This window comes from Eschrichtius robustus, chromosome 3 (assembly GCF_028021215.1).
Source record: "Eschrichtius robustus isolate mEscRob2 chromosome 3, mEscRob2.pri, whole genome shotgun sequence".
NCBI classification, from domain to species: domain Eukaryota; kingdom Metazoa; phylum Chordata; class Mammalia; order Artiodactyla; family Eschrichtiidae; genus Eschrichtius; species Eschrichtius robustus.
The window spans coordinates 103670371-103686680 of NC_090826.1; the positions used below are offsets into that span (position 1 = coordinate 103670371).

Below are 16310 nucleotides of genomic sequence, written 5' to 3' on the forward strand. Positions count from 1 at the left end.
CAACAAGTGGATATGAGGAAATGAGGTTTTTATTCTCTGAGGGAAATATCTAAATAACACATAGCTCAGGGAGAAATAAGAAAGTTATACATCAAAAAGTGAGGAACTAGGGGCTTCCCTGGTGGCGCAGTGGTTGAGAATCTGCCTGCCAATGCAGGGGACACGGGTTCGAGCCCTGGTCTGGGAAGATCCCACATGCCGCGGAGCAACTAGGCCTGTGAGCCACAGCTACTGAGCCTGCGCGTCTGGAGCCTGTGCTCCGCAACAAGAGAGGCCGCGATAGTGAGAGGCCCGCGCACCGCGATGAAGAGCGGCGCTCGCTCGCCGCAACTAGAGAAAACCCTCGCACAGAAACGAAGACCCAACACAGCAAAAATAAATAAATAAATTTTTTTTTTAAAAAGCGAGGAACTAAATTACCCCCGCGAGTGCTAAATTCCAATGGCATGGGTACCTCCATGTCTGTACAAAACAAAAGGGAGCCTCCTTGGTACAGAAAGGACATTTTTTTTTTTGAGGGGGTGATACAGAGTTTATTCAATTAGATTTTTTTGTTTACAACTGAGATCACATCTACATACTATATTGCTAGTCTACACGAGTACATTATTTCTAACGAGTTTATTTATTAGACTTAGGATGAATGGGCTCAGTCATACAAAAACATGCACACACTGACACTGTTTTAAAACAGGAGTGCATACATTGTACTCCTCCTATAAAGCCAGCTTTGATTAACAACCGCTAGTTTCAAAGATCTGTCTGCTTTTGAAGATGAACTAAGATACACACTGTATGATTCTAAAATCTACTTTAGCCATTTTGTACAGTTGCTCTCCTACTGGACTACAGTATATATGTTTTAAAAGGACACTAATGAGGGGCACCATCTGGTATTAACTTTAACCAGACAGCTGACTGCCTCCCCTCCCCCCAAAGACCTTTGGCCAAGAAGAAGAGAAACGTAGTGTGGTCTCTGGTGCTCGACCACCTGCATGTACAATCAGTGAGTAACTCACAAAAAGGGACTTGGACTCCAGGGTATAACATAAGGCACTTTGTTTTTAATTCTGTCAGTTTCTTCAGAATTAAGGTCAGGGGTCCTCTGGTGATCTGAAGCCGTGCTGGCCGCAGCTGTGACCACAGACCCAGGAAGCTGTCAGAGGGCCACCGTCCTCAGTAGACTCCGTGCTGCGCTCTGCCCACCTGCCCACGTGCATTCCGACTTTTCGGTAAACTTCCCACAGCACGACCAGTGGGGGCGCCCTGGGTGGCCTTTGTGTCCGTGGCCACAGCCTAGGTACCCACCTGCATGGTTCAAAGAGGAGAGGGGAGAACCACCATTAGAGGAAAGTCCAGCGGTTACCACAGAAATTAATGCTCCTGGCGACATTCAGACTCATGGACGTGAAAATGTCTAATAAAAACCCGGCGAGAGGAACAAGCTATTCGACGCCTCTGTAGTCGGGAGAACTCTCAAGACTGATGACAGCAAATCAATTCAGGTTAGCTGAAGTTCTAAGAAGAGTGTTATTTTAACACTCTGCTAACTCAAGGAGAAGAACTGGTTTGGATTTTAACTGTAACATAATCTAGATAAAAGAGAAGGGCAGAGTGGTGGAAATAAACAAAATAGATCCTGAAGTGTTTATATGAAAGTTTACAAGAGCCTATCTTAAGGCCCACCATTAGAGTAAGGACACCACAGAATACTGAAAATAATTAGATCTCTTGCCTGAGCTGACCCTCTTGCCCAGCCTCCCTTCCCCCAAGAAAAGAGCCAGACCTGGTTCAGTTAATTTATTCATCTGTTCTCCCATCCCTGCCTTGTTTGGAATTTCTGTAAGGTTTTAAAAGGAACGGAGCGGTTTTACATCTTTGATACTGCTCAGGCTGTTGGAAAGGGTACAGGCTGAAATCGAGCATTCTAGGAGAAGCACAGGGCTCCTAGGATTGGTGAAGTGTATCAAAACTAAAAAACTCAGAACTTTGCAGCTTGCTATTTCAGTTTCCAGAACGAAGAAGCTTTAAATGAAACTTTCAGAACTGTGATATATTTATATGCACAGACTACCTTCCTGGAAACAAAGCCTAAGTCTGAACACCCCGAAGCTGGTCGCTGTGGTAGTTGATCCCGCCGCCGGGAGACAGCAGCAGAGGGAGAGCGAGGGCTTTCAGGAGCGACTGGTTCCCCTTACCCGGCATGGTGCCTCCACACGCGCAGCGAGCAGTCTTCTGGCCTCCGCTGGAGCAGAACGTGCAGCAGTGAAACACGCCTGGGTGTGAGCGGTGCCGTTTCCTCACGGTCACAGTGAATGGTGAGCCCTTCAGTGTTCAGACCAAGAGCAAAGAACAGCACCTTGTGAGTCAACAGGGGTGTGCTGAGCGTCACACATACTAAACGGAGTGCAAGCCGCAGGGCCTGTCCCCGGAGGGACGAGGACAGCAGGAGGGAGACAGCGACTGGGGGACAGCAACCAGCTGGGCGCTGAGCTGCACGGGGCCAGATACAAATGCAGTGAGCGGGGAGTCAAGGAATCCGTGCTGCTCTCCCAGCATGCAGACCACCTGACACACTAGGAAACCCAACTGTGCTTTCACGTCACTGACCTTGGTCTCTATCTCCTCCATTCCTGAGCAAGCTTGGGTAACTATAGAGCACACAACCACAAGGTGAGGACATCTGTGGTCCTTTCTCCAATTTCTCAGCCACACCCCCCCTCCCCTCACATACTGAGCCAGCTCCTCTCCTTCCATGCCTCCATCCTGGACACAACTGTTTACCCATCCCCTCACTCTGGGTTGGTGAAGATAGATGGAAGGGAGGAAGGTTAAGAGCCTGTGGTTAATAATTCTCAGATTAGAAACTCTCCTGCCTCTTTTTCTTCAAGGATAACTTCCATTCTCCAATTTCTACCCTATGTTAAACAGTAAATATTTAATAAGTGTTGCTATGTGCCTATCCCTGCATGAGAACCACACGTTCTGAAAAAGCACAAAGCAGAGAGGCTGGCACCTTAGAAGCCTTTCAAATGTTAAATCTCTCTGCCTTTAAAGAGTTTACAATCTATTTTAAAAACAACCTGGAGTTCAAAGCTATGGGTTCAAATTATGATTTTGCCACACAGGTACTGTGTATTGTGGCAAGTTTGTTTTCTCGGTCCAGTTGGATGATGATCCTTATGCCTCAGTGATTTGGAGGAAAAGTGAAATAATGTTTGTAAAAACACCTAACCCGGACTTCCCTGGTGTCGCAGTGGTTGGGAGTCCGCCTGCCAATGCGGGGGACACGGGTTCGAGCCCTGGTCCGGGAGGATCCCACATGCCGCGGAGCGGCTGGGCCCGTGTGCCGCAACTACTGAGTCCGTGCGCCACAACTACTGAGCCTGCGTGCCACGGCTACCAAAGCCCGCGTGCCTAGAGCCCGCGCTCTGCAATGGGAGAAGCCACTGCGATGAGAGGCCCGCGTACCACAATGAGGAGTAGCCCCCACTCGCCACAACTAGAGAAAGACCGTGCGCAGCAACGAGGACCCAATGCAGCCAAAATAAATAAAATAAATAAATTTATAAATAAATAATAAATAAATTTTTAAAATTAAAAAAAAAAAACAACACCTAACCCGTCTGACATCCTGTAATTAGGCAAGCAGCGAGTGGCTATTGAATATGAGTCTTCCTAGGGCACAGACCACAAGCCTAACACATCATGATGCTCTATGGTGCTTTATTGTCCCTGTCAGTGTTGATTTCTGGTTGGGGGAAACCTCTGACAGCTCGAATGTCAGCAGAGATTCTGCTGGACATGTTGAGTATTACCCAATTTTTAAAAATTCATAATCTCTAAACCAGAAAGCGTTACATGTATCTGTGGAGGTAACAGACAAGCATATACATATAAACAGAGTAGAGAGTTATCTGGGCAGATGGTTAGGCAGACAGATGACTGGTCAGTCAAGAAGAGAGGGTATAACTTTCCCAATGGTGTTCCAGTAAGTCCACGTCTGGTCATAGTCTTGAAAAAGCTGGAAAATCCTGAGCTAGATTATACTGCTCGAACGTGTGTATGCTTGTCCGCTGGTAGATTGGCCCCTCTGTGATCAAGGCATCTTTCCCAAATTAAGAATTCCAACAAACTAACTGGGAGAATGATAAAATACAAGCACAACTTCCAGGAGGTAAAGTAGGGATAGAGAGTTCTTATGGTCACCAGCATCCTCTCGTAAGAAAAAGAGCTGCAAAATCTGGGCCATTTCTAAAGTGAGGCAAAGTAAGAAAGAAGAGAATCCTGTTCAAGCCTTCTATACAGCTGATCCTGTGAGAAATGTCTCCACGTCCTAAGATGACAAAACCCAGGGGGGGCAGGGTGAAAGGAGGTCAGGGAAGCACAGGTAAGGTCTCACTCACCTGCACGTGTTGTTCCTTGACACAGACGAACACAGTGTAGATGCCAGGTTCCTTGGGGGTATAGGAAACGTAGTATGTCCCATCCTTGTTATCGTGGACCATCGTTTTGACTGGACTGGATGGAGGGGAGAGTTCAAAGATACCACTCATTCTCACAAGCCTGCTTCAGTTACCCACTATTTTAGGATGTAAACTCTACACCAGCGGTCCCCAACCTTTTTGGCACCAGGGACTAGTTTCGTGGAAGACAATTTTTCCACGGATGGGGTGGCGAGGGGAAGGGTTCAGGCGGTAATGCGAGCGATGGGGAGTGATGGGGAGCGGCAGATGAAGTTTCGCTCGCTTGCCTGCCGCTCACCTCCTGCTGTGCGGTCCGGTTCCTAACGGGGCTGGGGACCCCCGCTCTACACCATAAATCCACTATTAATTTTAAATGTCCCCCAAGCAGGATGTATCTTCTACTTGTCTCGGAAATTAATTTTACAACAGAAGGTAAGCAACATAAATGCTGATTTAATCGGATGTTCTGGTGAATTCCTTGAAAGCGTCACTGTGTTCTCTCCCGTCAGCTTCTGTTGTACCCTCCTGCTCTTCGTCCTCCCTCCTCCCTCCTCTAATTCCAGAGATGTATAACTTTGCTCCCAGCACAATTCAGTAGCAAAGTGAGGCTGAATTTTGAGAAGGGCGCCATTCAGTCTAACACGGAATATTTTTCAGTCTATTCGAAGCTTGGGATGAAGACAGTCTGAGGGGCAGATCAGACCTTTGGGAGAGAACTGAATACAGGCCTAAAACCCACACAAGGAAACACATCTGGTCCACTTGGTCCTATTGCACTTTTCAATGGCATCATGGGGAGGTAGGCTGGAACTACTGCCGTTACAGCCCCACTACTGCAAAGGACCTTGGGTTTCCAGTTGCATCACCGCTCATTATCTGTGACGCCTGAGTGTATAATACAAACCTGTCTTTCTTATCTTTAGGGACTACTGCGACTTGAATGTTCTCTCCTCCCCTGCCCATGCTCTCTCCTGCTGCGTCCTTACAAATGACGGTGAAAGAGGCTGTCTGTTTCTCGCGGGCTCTGTGGAGATCTGCGGAAAATAAACACTCCATCCTCACCTCAAAGGCCAACTTCGGTGACTGTATCCCCAGATCAGACACCATCTTGCTTTTTCTCTTTAGAACAAAAAGTTGTGTTTCCAGTTTCCTCCCTTTCTTTTCTCTCCCGGCATACCTCTTGGGAGTTGCTCCCGGTGAGCCTGCTTCTGTCTCAGCCAGCAGCTGCTCTTGGATCATATAGGATCCTGGACCTTAATTTCAGCCTTAAGGAAGCTTTGAAAATACTCAGGCTTGATGTATGTATTCAGAGAAAAAACCTCTGGACACTGTGAGAGAGGCTGGTAACCCCAAACTACCCTGAGCTGCAGATCCTGCTGGAAGAGGCAGGGGGTACAGGGTGACCACCTGGGACTCTTCATGCTGTGAAGTCCTCCACAGCGTGGTAGCTGTGCCATGGTGTTGGGGGCATATTCAATAGCTACAGCCTCTGGTCCAGAAGTCAGATGAAACAGGCTTCATAACCTGGGGTTCGTGAACTACTATGAGGCCTTATGAAGGGTCTAAGAATCTCCTGAAATTGTTGCCCAAATTAATGGGTGTTTCTTGGGGAGAGATCATTCTCAAAGGGATCTGTGACCTCCAAACAGGTAAGAATTCCTGTGCCAGTTAGGATGACTCTAGAATAGAGTCTTCCTGTGAGGACTGATCTGTGAAATATATGTTTGATCAATGTGCTTCCTTCAGGAAGAGAACAATGTGGTCAAAAGAAATTGTTTTTCCCCTCTACTGACTGAAATGCCTACCATATTCCTTCAAATGCCAACATGTGGCTTACATGAACCAAAGAGGGCATGGAAGAAAGCAAACCATAATCCTGTCATCCTCACTCCTCAGAAACTCTCTTCAGAACTAGGTCCAAGCCATCCTCTCTGAACAGGCAGGATTCTGCCCTGCCCTGAGGTCTATGCTGTTATCTCCTATGGGCACTGCCTCTGTCCTGTCATCTGAGAAACAGCATGATCCTTGAGTTCCTTGGTAGTTACTACTTTTCTCCACTGGAAAAGGGTCAGGCCTCACCCCTGTAGGGATCTTAACTGTACCCTGACCAGAACAAATCAGAAAGAAAAGGACAAGGGAGGGGTCACCATCCATTGGATCCATATGTCTCTCTCCCTAGCTAAATGAAGGCCATGGCTGAAAAAGCCACATGTCTTTAACACCATTTCCTGTCCACTGTCCTCTCAATGCCAGTGGGAAATGCCTTCCTACCTTCCCCTTGAAGGACACATTTGGCTGGATCGACCTCTTTGGTACTGATGGCCCCATAAACTTCATAGCCACGGCACAGGCCTGCTTTCTCCTTAGGAGAGAAGGTGATCTTCTCGTTCACTCCAGGACGGGCACTATATGCCACTTTGTTCAACTTCGTGAGCCGTTCCATGACCACCCCTTTGGTGATGAGGATCTCCAGGTCGGAGCCACTGGTCAGCAAGCACTCGGTGAATTCCACTCCGGTCCGCATGTCTGCCAGCAGCTGCTGCAGCTGTGCCTTCTGCAGCTGCAGGGAGTTTTCCTTCTGGATCCGGATGTCTTCCAGCTGCTTCAGCAGCTTGTCCCGATGCTCCTCGATGGCCCTGATATAGCCCTCGGAGAAGGTGCGGATGTCGGTGGCCACGGCCTCCACCCGTTCCTGCAGGGCGCCGTTGGTCCCTTCGATCTGTGCCAGGGCCTTCTCCAGGGCCTCCACGTGGGGCTGGGTGCCTTTGAGGAGCTCCCGCACGGAGTCCCCGTGCTTGTGGACAGCGCTGCTGGTGAGCTCGCAGGGGTGCTCCTGATGCTCCCCCACCACGCAGTCCCGGCACACGGGCTGGTCGCAGAGCTCGCAGAAGCCTCTCAGCTCCTCCGCGGGGTGGGCAGGACACGGAATGGGTTTCCCCATCTGGCTGTAGCCTTTCAGGTCCACCATGGTATGGTAAGTCGTCTTCTTCTGCCGCCTGGGGGCAAACAGAGTCGGGAACGGGAAGTGAGGGGACAACTCTACTTGGGAAACAGTCCGGCAGTTTTAAGAGCACGGGCTCTGAAGTCCAACAAATCTGGGTTCGGTTCCTCATTCTAACCTCTTACTAACCGCATGACCCTCTCGGATCCCAGTTCCTCTTCTGTACCGTGGGGATAATACCTACCTGAAAGGGCTGCTGTATAGGATTAAATGACAGTAGGCTAGGGCTCTCTGGCTCGGCACCTGACTTTGCCAGAGGTTGCAATGCTAAGGCTACATCCTGGAACTTTCCCCAAAGAATTAATTTGTCAAGTTTAGGCAAGAGCCACAGCCTACTCCTGCAGCAAGCTAGAGGGGAGAGCACAGTGGAGACCCAGCAGCAAGAGACCACACCTGTGCCAGATGGCACAGCAATAAACCTCAGGCAATTAAAAAGCAGCTAGCTGGCCACGACAGTCTCCCTCAGCTTCCACCTAACACTCTGGTAAAGCATTTCCTTTGACTAGTGCCTACGTCACCCAAAGCAGCAAGCTAGAATTTTCCTCAACAAGCGTCATCAACATTATTAGAGAGAGCAAAATCAGTGGTCAGTAAAATCAAACCTCTCTTTTAATTCCCCTTTTCTGTAGCCCTCTAGAGATTCAGGGAAATCCCTAGGAAACCATGGTAACTGTTCAGATTTTCCCCGTTAGCATTATAGCAACATCAAGCTTACATGCCTATTCCGGCACCAGAAGAGTGGCTGTAGACAAAATAGGGTCAGCTGTTTAGCTGGCAGTAAAGTAGTCCTAATTACAAGTTAAAAATAGACCGAAGACTACTAACTTATTCTGTTGGTAAGGCCAGAAAACACATGGAAGGCAGAACTTAAAACTACCGTAGGCTAATCCTAAAACCTTGGTCATCTTACATTGTGATGTTCTGGAATGGGGGAAGGGGGTGTGAAAGGGACAAAGTGATTTATGTGACAAACTGTTCACCAAACACCCTAAAAGACATAATCTGCACCCCAATACGCACCTACCAGCCCACCTCACCAAGTTCCAGAGTAACACTAGGGTACAAGGCAAAGGCTGAGGTTGGGCCCCACCAATCAGCACCTTATGCTGGGAAGGCAGCAGAGATTAGTAGCAAGAGCATAGAAGGCAGTCAGAAGATCTGGATTTTAAATTCAGTCTGTTGTACACTACTTACCAGCTATGGGACCTTGGCAAATCACATATTGCTGAGCTTCAGTTTCCTCAAGTAATAAATAGGGATGAAAACATTGCCTGCTTTTCTATGAGTTGCAAGGGTCAAATGAGATCGAGGGCACGGGCTTTGTTATTATACTCATTCACTTTCTCTAGCACCCAATACAATTATTCACAATACAAATGATTGATGATCCAAGGAAAGTGTAAAAGTGCTTTGTAAACTGAAAAGGACTCCGCAAACCTTTGATGCTATAATTATCATGGGTATTATATAAAGGCTGCAGGAGTTAACTACTGTTCTGGAATATCTGTAATCACATTGTATATTGCTCTCTGACCTTCCATGGAATTCAAGCTTTCCTTTCCATCTGCTCACCAAGGTTATTTCTCTGTCTTGACACCTCTTTGTACTCCGTTCTTAAGCCACACCAGGTGGGGTATCCCATCTTTACCTATGAGCCTGGCAGCAGAAGTGGCAGAGATTGGCTTTGCAGGTCTGACACCTCTTCTCCACTTCCCTGTCGCTGCACAGGTCACACACCAGGCCCTGGCCTTCCCCACGCAGACTCTCCAGCATCACATCATTCATGGCCAGGTGGTCTATGGTTAAAGCCTTCACTCCACCCATGGGCAGGTCCACCTGAGCATCACATACCGGACAGAGGATGCCAATCTGCGGCTGCAGAGTGCGTGGCTTGAGTTCCTGGAATACTGACCCCTCAGAGGTTGTGTCAGAGTCTCCCCCTCGGATGTCCACTACTGAGAAGGGTTCCAGCTGCTCCAGACAGGTGGTGCAAACTGTGTGCAAACAAGGCAAGAGCCTGGAGGCTTTGAAAAGCCCCATGCACAAAGGGCAGCGAGTCTTGCCTGAGTTTCCAGGTGTGGTCCCACTGGGGAGTTTGCCCACGAAGCCCAGCAGCGGCTTCCTCTTTTCTGCCATATTCCCTACGTTTGTGCTCAGTATGAGAAAAGGCCCTGGGCAGTTCTATAATGAAGTAGTATGTGATTAGGCCCACCCAAACAGAAAGTTTCCAAAACTTGAACAGAGACCATGGGAACTCTCCCTTTGGCAAATCAAAGGGCAAAAAGGAAGAAAAGGATTCCTCAAAGGAACCACCCACAGATCTCAGCCAGGCCCCCTCCTTTGCAAGGCATCCCATACCAGACACGCCCACGCCCTCCTCTGTCTCCCCCAAGTCCTCCTCCCCGGAAGCGCTTCCAGATTTAGGTCTCCAGCTAGTCCTGCTGTCGACTCCAGAACCCCTGCACCTCCATCACCCTCCACTACCAGCCCCCTCCCACCGCCCGCCCCACTGATCCCGCGGCCGACACACGACAAGTGCCACCCCCGCCCCCGCGTGATGAGGTAGGGGGCGCCTCCCACTCCTTCCCTTCACTGGGCCCTCCGCAGAAGGCACGCGGCGGACGAGGGACCTGTGAGACCCCGCCGGCTCCTCGGTTGCCACCGCCTCCCCACCCTTAGGTCCAAGGTGCCCGACGGCCCTGGCCCCTCCTCGCACCAATCCCAGCCCGGGGCTACTCAGGCGAGCCCAATCACCGTCCGAGAGGGGCGGCCCTCGCCGCTGCGGGCCCCGCCACCCTCCAGAGTGACACCATCTGCATCCAATAAGCTTTGGAAATTCCACATCTTTGCCTGTCCTCTCCGGGGAGGGGCGGGATCAAACTAAGGGCCTGAGGCGGGGCGGCCTGAGGGCTTGGGCCTCGGAGGAGAAAAAGAGTAAAGCTGGGAGTGAGCGGCATAGTATAGCCAGCGTCACCATTTCACGGCGACTGTCCCCCTCTCTACGGCTGTGGCGACCAGAGAGGCCAGAGTACCACTTAAAAAGCCGCGCTGATGTGCCACGGGGACGGCCTCCTTTGCGCCCTCGGATTGGTCCCACCAACCCAGCCTGCGCCCTCTCATTGGTGGGTGGCGCTGTCAGGTGGTCCCGAGCTCTGCCCAGGGCTTGCTGGGAGTTGAAGCAGGAGGAGTTTTCCTGGTTCCCGAGCTCTCGGACCTCGCGGCTGGCGTTTTTTCCTCGGCGCGGCCGAGAGCCTGCGAGTTCCTCTCTGGGCCTCCCAGCTTATTTTAGTTAAGGAGTCACCGAGGCCTAGCGTGCTGGTTACCAGAGCTTCTAGAAGCGGCTTGCCGGCTCCTGGCATTTTCCGGGCCAGACTGGTTATGAGGACGCGGCAGGGAGACCGTTGAACCCAGGTCTAGCGTTGCCTTCGTTCGGCCAGCGCCCGGGAGCTCGACTCCAGATTCCCTGGGGCTGGAGAAGCCGTTGTTTCGTCCGTCGGGGCCAGAGGTGCAGATGACTAAGGAGTTGTTTGTCATCCAGAATTCTACAGTTTTGTGTAAGAGAAGCAGGGCAAGTTTGTCCGCTGTTTTTATCAATCAGGGGCAGCCCGTGACCGGTCGCAATGGGATAGTGGAAGATATCAAAGAGGGATAAGTCCTTTGTGGGCTCACAAACTAATGGGAAGATGAACACATCAGGCACTCTTTCCTTCACAGTTTCTTTGTCTTCTTATAGTGTCCTTACGAGGAGTCTCCTGATTTGGCCTTATAGGGGATTTGCTACACCTGGGATCTAGGACCTGTATCTCTAGAATTACAGAAATGGTTACACTCTGGCTCCTTACCTTCCACTTGTTCTCCTTATCTTAAGCCGGTGTAGGATGTCTGATTATCTGTCTCACTGCTTGCTTTGTTAATGACTTTCCCTGGTTGATTTGGACCCAATGGGCAACTGTCTCATTGATGTCTTCATTATCCATTTCGTGCTGTAGGCACAGAGCCTGGAGCCTAAGCTTTACGAAATATGGAATCTGAAACGAACAAAAACTTGACTCTGAAATATGAAAAGAAACTATAAAATAAAAATTGAAATGTTTGGCCATATCCAAAATATAACATGTCAGTGAGTCAAATGCCACTTTTATATGTAAATTACATGTAATTTCCAAAAGTAAGCATGCCTACAAAGGTCTTAAAATAGTCCTTACCTGGGGCTTCCCTGGTGGCGCAGTGGTTGAGAATCTGCCTGCCAATGCAGGGGACACGGGTTCGAGCCCTGGTCTGGGAAGATCCCACATGCCGCGGAGCAACTGGGCCCGTGAGCCACAATTACTGAGCCTGCGCGTCTGGAGCCTGTGCTCCGCAACAAGAGAGGCCGCGACAGCGAGAGGCCCGCGCACTGCGATGAAGAGTGGCCCCCACTCGCCACAACTAGAGAAAGCACTCACACAGAAACGAAGACCCAATGCAGCCATAAATAAATTAAAAAAAAAAAAAAAAATAGTCCTTACCTAGATTTCTTCAGCTTCTTGCCCTTCTCCATACCTACTGGCTCGGAATCTGCTTTCTCCTCTCCAGTATGCTGGGGTGAGTCACAAAAACTCTGCAGACTTGGGTTTGCTATATATTCTTGCTCTGAACTTCACCTCAACCCTCCCTGATGCCCGGTCATGCTTTACTTCATCTCTTATTTATGCTCTATCATATTTCCCATGGTAGATGTTCCAAGCTTCTCTTGTTTAAGAAGTGCTTTATAATTTACATGTTTATTATCTTACTTAATCTTTTAACAACTCTCTGAGAAAAGTCTCAAGTTTGGTGGCCAGCCCAAGGTAACACATCTGAGACTTGAACTCTGTCTTACGACGCCATGTTTAAGATTCTAGCCCAACCACCTCTCTACCCTTTTCTTTCCCAGCTTCTTAAGCATTGAATCCTTCATATACTCAGCAGGTAACTGCCTTTAATTGAGTAAGAAAAGCAACTCCCTCACTTTTTACTAAAAATATCTATGATTCATCACACCTCCTTTCAGACCTCTCCTGACTGCTTTTCTTCTATTCCAAGTTTAACCCCACAGGACTTTTGCTCTTGATTCCAACCTTTCCTGCCTTCTCAAAACCTTGCTATTCCTACATTTTTAGTCAGTCCTTTACTAGCATGTTCTTCTACCAAATCCTCCCTTGACCAGGCTGCCTGCCAACTTACTGACCTTTGTGACTCACCACTACATTTCAGAAGAGTAATCTCACTTTCTGCTTTCATCATGGTCTTCTCATTATCACCATCGCCACCCATTTTTTTCCTCCCCCAAATAAACTAACTCCTCTTTCCTGTTGAGATTTCTCTTGTTGATCACAAGTGACCATGTCACTGGCCTTTTCTCACTACAGTCTCTTTAGTATTCACCACTGTTATGTACTTCTTCATCCTTAAAACTTGCTTTCCCCCTTGCCTTCTGAAATACCCTCCTGGCCTTCTGGTCTCCTGGACTGCTTCTCACGTTCTCCTTCCTCACTAGTTCCCCTTCCTCCACTTTACCTTTTCTTCTTATGCAGATGATCCTCAGATTCACACTTTCAGTACTGACCTCTCTCCTGAGCTTTGGTCACAGCCATCTGTTATAAACCTGTGCTCAAATGTGGCCCCATCACCTTAAGCCCTGCATATCCTAAACTTCATTGAGCTTCTTTATTCACCAAACTATGCTCTTCGAATTTTCCTATTTTATTCTCTCAAGGATATTCATCCTTCTCCCTTCTCTCCAGCTTGAAACCTTATAGTGCTCTTGGCCTCCTTTCTCTTTTTCCATATCCAGGCAGATACCAGTTTTTTTCCATGCCCACTGCCAATACCTTACTGTGTAGAATTTTCTGATAATAAGGATATTATCACCCTTAATTCAAGTATTAGACTAGCCTCTGAATTATTCCTGCCCTCCATTTTTTCTCAGTTGAATTTATACAGTTTTTCCAAATTAATTGTAAAAATATGATACAAATCAGTCTTCATTCTAAAAGCTTCAGTAGCTCCCAATCCCCATAGGATAAAATCTGGATTCCTTAATAGATCCATAAAACTTGCCTTTTAGTTTACCTAAACATTGCCAAGAACACTTCTTGGCCTTATCCAATTTTGTCTTCAGAATTCTTCCACCTTTATTATTTAAATGTACCTTCTCTTTTTCTTTTTTTTTTAATTAATTTTTATTGGAGTATAGTTGCTTTACAATGTTGTGTTAGTTTCTACTGTACAGCAAAGTGAATCAGCTATACGTATACGTATATCCCCTCTTTTTCGGCTTTCCCATTTAGGTCACCACAGAGCATCGAGTAGAGTTCCCTGTGCTATACAGTAGGTTCTCATTAGTTATCTATTTTATACATAGTATCATTAGTGTATATATGTCAATCCCAATCTCCCAATTCCTCCCACTTTTTTTTTAATTGACTTTTTCTTTTTTTTTTTTTTTTAATTGACGTATAGTTGTTTTACAACGTTGTGTTAAATTCTGCTGTAGAGCAAAGTGATTCAGTTATACATGTATATACATTCTTTTCCATTATGGTTTATCACAGGATATTGAATATAGTTCCCTGTGTTATACAGTAGGAACTGGTTGTTTATCCATTCTATATATAATAGCTTACATCTGCTAACTTCAACCTCCCACTCCATCCCTCCCCATCCCTCCCCAACCTATCCTCCCTCTTGGCAACCACAAGTCTGTTCTTTATGTCTGTGAGTCTGTTTGTGTTTCGTAGATAGGTTCATTTGTGTCATATTTTAGATTCCACATATAAGTGATATCATATGGTATTTGTCTTTCTCTGTCTGACTTACTTCACTTAGTATGATCATCTCTAGTTCCATCCATGTTGCTGCAAATGGCATTATTTCGTTCTTTTTTATGGCTGGGTAGTATTCCATTGCATTATATATATGTACTGCATCTTCTTTATCCATTCATCTGTCAGTGGACATTTAGGTTGTTTCCATGTCTTGGTTATTGTGAATAGTGCTGCTGTGAACATAGGGGTGCATGTATCTTTTTGCATTATAGTTTTGTCTGGATATATGCCCAGGAGTAGGATTACTGGATCATATGGTAATTCTATTTTTAGTTTTTTGAGGAACTTTCATTCTGTTTTTCCATAGTGGCTGCACCAACTTACATTTCCACCAACAGTATAAGAGCATTCTCTTTTCTCCACACCCTCTTCAGCATTTGTTATTTGTAGACTTTTTAACGATGGCCATTCTGACCAGTGTGAGGTGGTACCTCATTGTAGTTTTGATTTGCATTTATCTAATAATTAGCAGTGTTGAATATCTTTTCATGTGCCTATTGGCCATTTTCTTCTTTGGAGAAATGTTTATTTAGGTCTTCTGCCCATCTTTTGATTGGGTTGTTTGTTTTTTGTTGTTGTTGAGTTGTATGAGCTGTTTGTATACTTTGGAAATTACAGAGATTTGGAAATCTCTTGTCTGTTGCATCATTTGCAAATATTTTCTCCCATTCCGTAGGTTGTCTTTTCATTTTGTTGATGGTTTCCTTTGCTGTGCGAAAACTTGTAAGTTTGATTAGGTCCCATTTGTTTATTTTTGTTTTTATTTCTGTTGCCTTGGGAGACTGATCTAAGAAAACGTTGGTATGATTTATGTCAGAGAATGTTTTGCCTATGATCTCTTCTAGGAGTTTTAAGGTGTCATGTCTTATGTTTAAGTCTTTAAGCCATTTTGAGTTTATTTTGTATATGGTGTGAGGGTATGTTCTAACTTCATTGATTTTCATGTGTCTGTCCAACTTTCCCAACACCACTTGCTGAAGAGACTTTTTCCCATTGTGTATTCTTGCCTCCTTTGTTGAAGATTAATTGACTGTAGGTGTGTGGGTTTATTTCTGAGCTCTCTATTCTGTTCCATTGATCCATATGTCTGTTTTTGTGCCAATACCATGCTGGGGTTTTTCTTTTAACCATGCTGTTTTGATTATTGTAGCTTTGTAGTATGGTCTGAAGTCTGGGAGGGTTATGCCTCCAGCTTTGTTCTTTTTCCCTAGGATTGCTCTGGCAATTCTGGGTCTTTTATGGTTCCATATAAATTTTAGGATTATTTGTTCTAGTTCTGTGAAAAATGTCATGGGTAATTTGATAGGGATTGCATTATATCTGTAGATTGCTTTGGCTAGTATGGCCGTTTTAACAATATTAATTCTTCCCACCCAAGAGCATGGGATATCTTTCCATTTCTTTGAATCATTTTCAGTATCCTGTATTAATGTTTTATGGTTCTCAGCATATAAGTCTTTCACTTCCTTGGTCAGGTTTATTCCTAAGTATTTAATTTTTTTTTTTTTGGTGCCATTTTAAAAGATATTGTTTTTTTTACATTCCCTTTCTGATATTTCATTGTTAGTGTAAAGAAATGCAACCAATTTCTGAAACATACCCTTCCTTCTATGTTACGCTGCTTCACACTACTTCCGTGAAACTTTCCCTGTTATTTCAGAGCTCCAGATTTGACTCCAATAGCTCTTCTGCCTCTACTTTTCACTTTTCAGTTTGTGCTACATTCTGGTATTAAACGTTTTTATTTATTATGCATGTATTGATATATGTATATATGTATACATATATATACACATACACACATACGTTCTTTGTCTATTGAGATGAAAAACCCTTGGCAACCAATCCTGTGCCTACACAGTAGACATCTAAAAAAGACTTCTTAGTGATGAGGCAAATAAATGATCTCAAAGTAGAACAAATGGGATGACCTGCAACCAAGAGTTTTGTGGATAATGCAGACCATAAGTGAAATGGGGTGAGATTAAGGGAGAG

At 46.3% G+C, this 16310-nt stretch overlaps 1 protein-coding gene and 1 long non-coding RNA gene across 6 annotated transcripts in view; one reads left to right on the forward strand and one right to left on the reverse strand.

Annotated features, from left to right (window-relative positions):
- Positions 1-471: 471 nt before the first annotated feature.
- Positions 472-9913, reverse strand: TRIM45 (tripartite motif containing 45). The gene is made up of 6 exons (XM_068540585.1): positions 9116-9913; positions 6738-7462; positions 5371-5500; positions 4407-4521; positions 2199-2325; positions 472-1308 (listed from the first exon to the last, which is right to left on the reverse strand). Exons 1-6 carry the CDS (start codon positions 9601-9603, stop codon positions 1160-1162), a joined length of 1734 nt encoding a protein of 577 aa, XP_068396686.1. The 5' UTR covers positions 9604-9913; the 3' UTR covers positions 472-1159.
- A 463-nt stretch (positions 9914-10376) lies between these two features.
- LOC137762539 (uncharacterized) overlaps positions 10377-16310 on the forward strand; it is a 55207-nt gene continuing 49273 nt past the window's right edge. The window contains exon 1 of one of the 5 annotated variants that reach the window (XR_011073579.1): positions 10377-11021. This is a non-coding gene — a long non-coding RNA (uncharacterized lncRNA). Of the gene's footprint in view, positions 11022-11765; positions 12052-16310 lie in introns of those variants that run through there. The other 4 variants (XR_011073581.1, XR_011073582.1, XR_011073578.1 and 1 more) reach the window with 4 other exon arrangements.

What these genes read in the sequence shown, in the direction of transcription:
- TRIM45 (XM_068540585.1), bottom strand. Translation starts at nt 9,603, where the DNA reads ATGGCAGAAAAGAGGAAGCCGCTGCTGGGCTTCGTGGGCAAACTCCCC. An exon ending in ATGTGTCCTTCAAGGGGAAG is followed by an intron (nt 5,501 to 6,737) that starts GTAGGAAGGCAT and finishes TATTTTCCGCAG; the next exon opens with ATCTCCACAGAGCCCGCGAG. An exon ending in GTGTGGAGGCACCATGCCGG is followed by an intron (nt 1,309 to 2,198) that starts GTAAGGGGAACC and finishes TGAACCATGCAG; the next exon opens with GTGGGTACCTAGGCTGTGGC.